Source organism: Bos grunniens, chromosome 1, assembly GCF_055505025.1.
Source record: "Bos grunniens cultivar Pamir isolate PY7600 chromosome 1, Bosgru_T2T1.0, whole genome shotgun sequence".
NCBI lineage: Eukaryota > Metazoa > Chordata > Mammalia > Artiodactyla > Bovidae > Bos > Bos grunniens.
The window spans coordinates 86495401-86504544 of record NC_141165.1 but is presented as its reverse complement, the minus strand read 5'-3'; the positions used below and the strand labels follow the sequence as shown (position 1 = coordinate 86504544).

General features: G+C 39.4%; 1 protein-coding gene across 2 annotated transcripts in view; it reads right to left on the bottom strand.

Moving 5' to 3' along the window:
• The window catches only part of PCYT1A (phosphate cytidylyltransferase 1A, choline), a 53574-nt gene that overhangs the window by 8024 nt on the left and 36406 nt on the right, over positions 1–9144 (bottom strand). For both annotated transcript variants that reach the window (XM_086400879.1, XM_086400871.1), the window contains exons 4-8: positions 6464–6580; positions 5147–5298; positions 2696–2774; positions 2127–2269; positions 496–684 (exon numbers count right to left, since the gene is read on the bottom strand). In XM_086400879.1, the coding sequence (XP_086257005.1) occupies positions 496–684; positions 2127–2269; positions 2696–2774; positions 5147–5298; positions 6464–6580 (680 nt within the window). The remainder of the gene's footprint in view (positions 1–495; positions 685–2126; positions 2270–2695; positions 2775–5146; positions 5299–6463; positions 6581–9144) is intronic.

Sequence of the window (9144 nt, the reverse complement as noted above, 5' to 3'; positions counted from 1 at the left end):
ACAGCCAGATCATCTCTGATATCCTAGGGCTCATCTGCTAATAGCTACACATGCACCTCTTATCTAGCTCAAAAAGACCTTGCCTATTCCTCAAGGACAGAACTCCCACCTTACCCAGCAATCCTGCAGTGGCTGCTTGTAGTCGAGGCAGTGGTTTGTTTTTTTTTTTTAAACTGTTCTTTGCTCTTTCCTTTCTTTCTATCCAAAACTGTAATGTAGAAGCAAGCTAGGCAAGGTTACTCACTTGTCACCATATTTGGAGGTTTATAGAGAGCTGGCAAAATTAGGCGAATGTATAACCACGTTCTGTAAAGATTTTTAAAACCTTTCTGGGGATAGTTGAAATATAGTTCTGCCCAATAAAGGGAACATATTAGATAACTTCTTATTGTCAATGTCCCTTTCTGCTCAAGGATTCTGTAGTTCCTTTCACAGCATAAGAATTCCCTAGATTTTCCTGAATTTCCCTAAATAGCCCAGCAGGAAGGGACATACCAGCGCTCCTTCTGGACCAAACATTTCCAGGAAACTTCCAATGAATTCTCGGGATTTCTCTTCCCATTTCTGAATGAGGTCAATGCTTTTTTCTTCCACCTTCTGAACAAATTCCTTTGACTTTTCCTCCACATCTTTCACTTTCTTCTTTACTTTGTCAACTCGCTCCTGTAAGTGGTATTTCTTCTCCTGGATAAAGAAATAACTGTTTTGAGAAATAATACTCACTCTGACCTTCCATACCAAGGGGAAGGAAAAGACTTGGTTTGGTACTCTATTTAGACACTCCTTTTGGTCTTGAGAATTTCACTTTACTTTAATATATCCCATATTTCCCTACCATGGTAACAGAAAAGATATGCTCTGGATGGTCATCCTAAGTAAAAGTGTAATAATTCTAAGATTGTAGAGCCCAGGACTAAACTAAATGCACAGGGTAAGCCCAGTAACAGACTGGCATATACCAAACAAACTCAGATTTTTAAGACAAAACATTAACTTGGAAGATAAACATGCCCAACAAAACCCAAAACCCCATTCTAGACAGAGATGTATATGTATAGGGAGGGAGCACCAAGATCACTGTACAGTACTGCCAACAACAAGTCAACTCTAACAGGTTGAAAAAGAAAGTAGTAGACCTTTTACTTAATTCATTTATTGTGCTAAAATTTTCCCTCCATCACTGGCTTATTCTATGACTACAGAGAAGTTGTTTTTTTTTTTTAACATCTGGAGGTCTGTTTGCTCATTCGCAAAGTAAGGATGATACTCATTGGTCCTGTCAGCTGCCCTAAAAATAAGGGAAAATTGTATGAACCCTCCCAAAGGGAGGGAAGGAGTCTTCAGCCAAATGAAAAGTGTTCTCATTTTCAGATCATAAAGGGGAAGGGGAGTATGTTTAGGATTCTTAAATACCTGAAAATAAATTCTGCAGTGTAACAACAGTGTAACAGTAGCCAGCATTTATCTGCACAGATAAATCAATTTAGATGAAACCATTTTACCCATTCATAATTCACAGAGCTGGGAACAAATGAGGGAGCATGGTAAATTACTCACGTATAGAAGACACAGCAGCTTTCTTCTTTTTAAATCAAGTTTACTGAGGTATAATTTATACACAAAATGTACAGCAGTTTGTTTCTAAGGGCAATATTAAGCTAAGATAAACTTGCTTTCATAATCAAATTTTAAAAGTTAGTTCCATGTGCCTTGAGAAGTTGCATGCAAAATGCTGTGTGTTACTATCCACACAGGGAGAAGATCCATAGTTTGCATCAGATTTATAAAGACCATACAATTAAAAAAAAGTTAAGAACTACTGTTTTAAATGTATTCAATATAAACACTGTACTTTGTAAGTTATACATTCTTATTTAATTGGCTGTATGTCCTATATCAATGTTGTGATACTAGACCATAAAGGCAGATAATGCTTCTTTTTATAGAACAGATACATCCAAATGCTCTTTGTAAAAAGCCTGGCATAGTACTATGTGCAAACAGGTATCCACTGAGCTTTTGGAGGTGATAATAAGAGCAGATTGAAGAGCAAGTTTAACTTAGACAAAGTGAGAGGCCACATGTCCTATAGGGCCAGGGAACTCTGGGATGAGGTTAGAACTTACATTGATAAAGCTGACATTGAGTTCCTTTGCTGTGTAGCCCCTCTGGAGGTTCCTCCTGGCATACACATCATAGTCACGGACAATTCGAGTGATGATGTCTGATGTGGAGATACCTTCTGTCCTCTGTGTTGGAGCAAACATGCCTAACCCAAAAACACAAATACTGTGATACTCTGAATAGCTCAGGCAGTAGGACTAGATGGAAACTGGGAGCCACAGTCCTTTCCTATCCTCAAAAAGCAGAGTCTGCTATTACTAAGTACAGTCTGAGATACTGACATACAGAAGGAAGACTGAATGAAGGGTTAGGAGTAAGGAAATGTCCTAATATTAAGAAAATAATGGGGCTGGAGAAGGGTTTCTTGAAATTAAAAAGACAACAAAAGTAGATGTTTAGACTGAGAACTGATGGATATGATGCTATGCTCACTTTAACCTCTTATCCAAAGTGTGACCTAAAAGTGGATGTTGAATTTCTCACTGTATAAATTTTCCTCTGTAGTGATGTGATTGAATATGTCATTATTCCGGAGACTCCATAAAATGAGGATGCACATCACCGTACTCACCTGCTTCCTTGATGTGCTTATAAACATCATCACTCCCAGCAGAAGAATAAGGGATGTCATCATGAGCCACAAAATCAATCTGAAAATAAGGAAACATCATTAAAACTCAGGATAACTGCTACTTAGAAAGAACCAGGCAACACTCTGTGGCCCAGAAAAAGGGCCACAAGGTGAAGCCAGGCCTCAAATGAACTTTTCTCTTTGTCTCTCCTTGCTCGGCTCATAAATTTCACAATTCTTTTACAAGTGATCCAACCTAACTGTTTATGGATCATAAACATGAAGTTAGCCAGTTTCTCTTCTAGTTGCTCCTCCTGGTTCCTGGAAGTGCTACCCTCACACTGAATACCAGTCACCACGGTGTGGGAAATAGGCCTGGAGGATTTTGTGGTATGCTAGCTAGTAGATGGAGTCAAGAAAAGAAGAAAAGAAACCTCCCTATCCTCCTGGCTCTACAAGCACTGGTCAAACACAGTTTCTAAAAATATGAGAAAGAAGTCACTTCTTTGTTAACTAGTTTCTCTCTAAGTCTGTGAGGTAAATGGGAATATAAAAATAGCAACCAAGAGCCCCATAAAAGACCTTTAGGTCTCAGATTTATCACTTTACTACTGTCAATATCTCTTGCACTGGGATCAACAATCTTTCTAAACCTCAATTACTCCTTCTTGAATAGGCCGTATCTCCTTTGTTAATATAATTGCTAATACCACTATACAGCTCCAAGAAGCCATTGTAATGTTGCGCTCATCAGGACTATGTCAGGAACTCTCAGCTAACATATCAATTACCCATGAACAATTTGTCAGGGACACAAAGGAAGCAAAGTGAAAATAAGAACGGTGAGCAAGCCAGACTCGTGACTGACGATATACTACAAACAAGGAGAGAAAAGGGAATCTGGGAGTCCCTCTAACCTCTTCTGCCTGGGCCTGCCTGGCCATGTTGCTGAGAATAATCTTGCTCTTCACCTTTGGTACCACTGGCTGCTAAATGTTGATGCAGAAAAGCTACAGAACTATAAAAGGTCTGTCCAAATCCTAAATAGTTGTAACAAATATCCCTTAGCTTCAGGCTTACCCAAATACTGCTTTTGAAGCACTTTGGCTACTTTTTATTTCCTGTCTCACTGGACAATTTACTTTCAACATTCTACACACCACTGTAGAGAACTGACAACATGCTTGCTGGTTCCTCAAGCTTGAGGGCCTCCAACCGGACCTGGTAAGTTCTTCTCAGCTATAAACCTGGTAAGTTCTTCTCAGCTATAAACCCATCTTTTGTAGGAAATCTGCTTTTTTAATGTGGGAAAATAAAAAGGAGATAAGGATTTTTATAATACCAATTCACTGAGACAAAGTGAGAAACATCCCTGGTTTCTGACCCCACATAATTTCTAGACTGAAATTAAAAGTCTTGAAACTAAATTTAAGCCAATACAAGATAAGTCCATGTTTCTATATCTTATTTCCTGGAATGTGAGCTCCTTGAGAGCATGGAAAAAAAGCTATGACCAACCTAGACAGCATATTAAAAAGCAGAGACATTGCTTTTCCAACAAAGGTCCATCTACTCAAAGCTATGGTTTTTCCAGTGGTCATGTATAGATGTGAGAGTTAGACTATAAAGAAAGCTGAGTGCTGAAGAATTTATGCTTTTGAACTGTGGTGCTGGAGAACTCTTGAAAGTCCCTTGGACTGCAAGGAGATCCAACCAGTCTATCCTAAAGGATATCAGTCCTGAATATTCATTGGAAGGACTGATGCTGAAGGTGAAAGTCCAATACTTTGGCCACCTGATGGGAAGAACTGACTTATTTGAAAAGACCTTGATGCTGGGAAAGATTGAAGGCGGGAGGAGAAGGGTACGACAGAGGATGAGATGGTTGGATAGCATCACCGACTCAATGGACATGAGCCTGAGTAAACTCCGGGAGTTGGTGATGGACAGGGAAGCCTGGTGTGTTGCAGCCCATGGGGTCGCGAAGAGTCAGACACAACTGAGCTACCGAACTGAACCAAGAGCATGGCTGGGGCTAGGTATACTCTAAAGAGGCTGGTACACTACGAGGATGTACACATCTATGGGGGAAAGAGTCGGGGTGCATAGAGGTTAAATTTCTAGCCCTGCTAGAGTGTAACCTGGTTATTTGGCCTCTCTGGCCCTGTTCTCATATGTAAAGTGGAAATAACTAATAACTACCCAACAGGACTTTCATGGGGAACAAATGAAATATAATGGATGTAAAAGCGCCTCTAAACCATCAAATCCAATAAAAATGTCAGGGATGACTATTATTAGAAGTAATAACATCATCATCTCTTTTATATTAAATTTACAGAGAAGGTAGAAATAAAATAAAGCTAGTGGAAAACTAGCCCAAGTACCAGAAGCCTTCAAAATTGAGGGAATTACAAAACAGGGAATGGGAACATGTACTCAGTTTCTTACCCGGTGTTCTGCCAGGAACTCTGGTGTCAGGGTCCAGGGGGCATTCCTCACCACCTCATCCACATAGCGGCAGTGCTGCACTGCATCATAGCGCTCATTTTCATTCATCACAGTGAAGCCTTTGAAGTTGTGTGTTAGCTCATCACTGCAAACTGAGTTCACCACATCATAAGGTTATAAGTCAAAGTCCCCTCTGCTTGCTTAACCACACCTCGGTCACTAACCTCTACCATTTCCTAGGATTGTAACCAAGCACCCCACTTGGATAACAATACTCTAAATGTACCTCAGTCTGGATAACAATGCTTTCTAATCCAAGATACACCTTCGGGAGCAATACTCACTATGTTCACACTTTGGAAAGGAGAGGATACAACAGAAGACTATGATCTTTGGCTTTGAAATGAACCTACTGTACATTTCTGCATCAATGAACAGTTTAAAAAAAAATGTTTTCCTATCAGACTGGAAAGTATCAGTTGCTCAGTCATGTCCGACTCATTGTGACCCCATGGACTGTAGCCCACCAGGCTGCTCCTCTGTCCATGGGATTCTTCAATCAAGAATACTGGCATGAGTTGTCATTCCCTTCTCCAAGGGATCTCCCCAATCCAGGGAGCAAAGCTGGGTCTCCCACATTGAGGGCAGCTTCTTTACTATCTGAGCCACCAGTTAAGCCCTATTAGCCTGGACTGGACCACATAACATTTGCTTAGCAGACTTTTGTACTTCAGCTGATTCAGAATGATAAACTGAGAGGCTTCCCAGGTGGTAGAGTGGTAAAGAATCTGTCTGCCAATGCCAGGAGATGCAAGAGATGTGGGTTTGATCCCTGGGTTGGGAAGATCCCCTGGAGAAGGGCATGGCAACCCACTCCAGTACTCTTGCCTGGAAAATACCATGGACAGAGGAGCCTGGTGGGCTAGAGTCCACGGGGTCACAAAGTCACACACCTGAGCATGCACAGTACACATACAAACATACAGAGTCATGTTAGGGTGATAAACTGAAATCTAAAGTAAATGCTATTTTAAAGTAGGCGATAGGGGATCAGACTGCAGAAACCAGCCAAAACCAGTGAGATAAATCCTGGACATCTCAAGTCAATGAGCTTAGAGCATCTCTCTCCAGGTTTATACAGTTCAGATTTTAGATACTTCATGTTCTTCATATGCTTCACATTTTAAAAAGGCTACACTATATCCTTCATTTAAAAACCAAAATAAGAGTGAATGTACTCAGGTTATAAAGACAGGAGAAAAAGGGCTACTATAATTTTTTTCTGGACAGCACCTAAGTCAGTAGGTGTTTTCTTACCTCCCACAATGAGGTATGTATTAGGGAAAAGGTTCTTTGCTTGCATCAGAGCCCGGGCATGACCAGAATGAAATAAGTCAAATATTCCATCTGCATAAACTCTCACAGGCCGTTCACCTAAACCCAAAGGAAAGAATTTATCAGACAAACACACTGACTCAATACGTCATATTTAACAAATGGAAATGGCACTGTGTGACTGTTCAATTCTTGCACAACTCCCTTTTAAGGTGTTCTCTGGCTACTCACCTTAATTTGGGGTGTTTGGGGATTGTAAGGAATAACATCACGGAATTCCACAGACTCTCTTGGCATTATAGCCACGAACTCTCTTTGTCAGCCTGGGTTTACCAAATTGATCAGGTAATTAAGTTTCTTGATTATGTTTTCTTGAAGTTTTTTAAGAAGTGAAGGGAAGAGTTATACAAGAACTATATCTAAAACTTTAAAATCATCATTTTTGGTTTATATTTAAACTTCAGTTATGTTTAAACAGACTATAATTAAACTATAGTCTTGGCTGCTGGCTCTCATTTTCAAGCTGCTGTGATTACTAATGACTAACATTTTGCTTGAAAATAAAATACTTTGCTTTGAAAGTAAAGAGTGATCCAGAGGAGTGAGACTGAAAAAGAAGGAAGGTAAGCACCAGTTGTCGATCTATTGCTTCTCAGTCCCAGATTCACCCTCACTATCTGCTCTGTGGTAACAGATGGAATTTCTTCAAGCATTTCTCCTTGATAGTGAATATGTTACACCTTCTCAGTATACGGTGATTTAGAAAATACTTGAAAATCATATATAAATACTTTAGGACTTTATATTAGAGCTTTTCCTCTTTTCCTGTCCATTAGTGAAAATAGTAAATGACTATCAACTTATTTTTAGTGGTAGTGGACTGTGAAAGAAAACGCAGGAAATGATTTCCTGGGGTACAAGACTAATTCTAAAGTCAAGTAAACACACTGAGAAAGAAATTGATACAGTTGTTCATCATGCTTCAAATGATAAATCTAATGAGTCCTAGGCAACCTATTTCCACTACATGAATAAAAGAAGAGTTGTTTTACTGTAGCAGCAAAAAAGAACAGTAGGAACATCTGCATTATTTTTGGAAAGAAGTGTCAGAGCCTTATCAAATACACCATACTGAAGGTAGGGATAAGATACATCTCCTTCCTGCCTTGAGGACAATGAATCAAGAGAGAGGAAGCTGGTTCTCGGGACGCTTATGGACTTTTCTTTATAGATAGCTTTATCCATAAATGAATAGTTTTTAAATTGAGAAATCATACACTGCTGATAGAAATATAAACTGGTAAAACTTTTAAGAAATGAAATTAGGCAATATCTGTCAAAAGACAAAGGACAATGTTTATACCCTTTAGCCCAGCTATTCCAATTCTAGGAATTTATCTCATGGATATGTTTGTAAATATGTATGCAGATTGCATTATTCACTGCAGCACTCTTTGTAATAGCAAGACTTTGGAAACAACCTAAACTTCATTGGAAGACTATGACATGATCCACCCACTAAAACTGTGGGAAGACTTTGCTTATATTATTTGCTTAGATATCCATAGGAAATTGGCAATACTGGTTGCCTGCAAAAGGGATACTAGGTGGATGTGAGATAGTAGTGAGAGGAAGACATTTCACTCTGTGTCCTTTTTCAATGTTAGGTCATGGGAACGCATCGATTTTATAGGAAGTAAAATTTTTAAATAAATACACCAATACAACAAAAAACGGAGAAATAATATGATGGATTTAGGAGTCAGAAAAAGTTATAGCTTAAGCTTGCCAACAAGCTACATTCCTATGTAATCTTAATCTCTTTAAGTATCAGTTTCCTCACCTACAAAACAAAGCAGCCCCCGCCAATCTAAGTAGTATAGTCTCTCTTCAACATCCTAGAAATCATGACCATGAAGCAACTAACATACTTCTATCTTTCCTAAACAAGTCCAGAGTAGTTATGATCTCACTTTATTTAATCCTAAAAGACAACAGATAGAATATAAAACTTGAGAATATTGTGCTGGTGTTTCTTTCCATTAGTATATAACAAGGGCAAAGTGAGATGAGGAGATTTAGCTCAGTAAACACACTTCCTGGAGAGTGCCAGTAGGACAGAATGCTGTTAACACTGAGTGGCTATTTGCCAGCAGTTAAACATCCACATCAGGAAGTTCACGGTTCACATATTGCTTGAAGCCTGGCTTGGAGAATTTTGAGCATTACTTTACTAGCGTGTGAGATGAATGCAATTGTGTGGTAGTTTGAGCATTCTTTGGAATTGCCTTTCTTTGGGATTGGAATGAAAACTGACCTTTTCCAGTCCTGTGGCCACTGCTGAGTTTTCCAAATTTGCTGGCATATTGAGTGCAGCACTTTCACAGCAGCATCTTTCAGGATTTGGAATAGCTCCACTGGAATTCTATCACCTCCACTAGATTTGTTCGTAGTGATGCTTTCTAAGGCCCACTTGACTTCACATTCCAGGATGTCTGGCTCTAGGTCAGTGATCACACCATCGTGATTATCTGGGTCGTGAAGATCTTTTTTGTACAGTTCTTCTGTGTATTCTTGCCACCTCTTCTTAATCTCTTCTGCTTCTGTTAGGTCCATACCATTTCTGTCCTTTATCGAGCCCATCTTTGCATGAAATGTTCCTT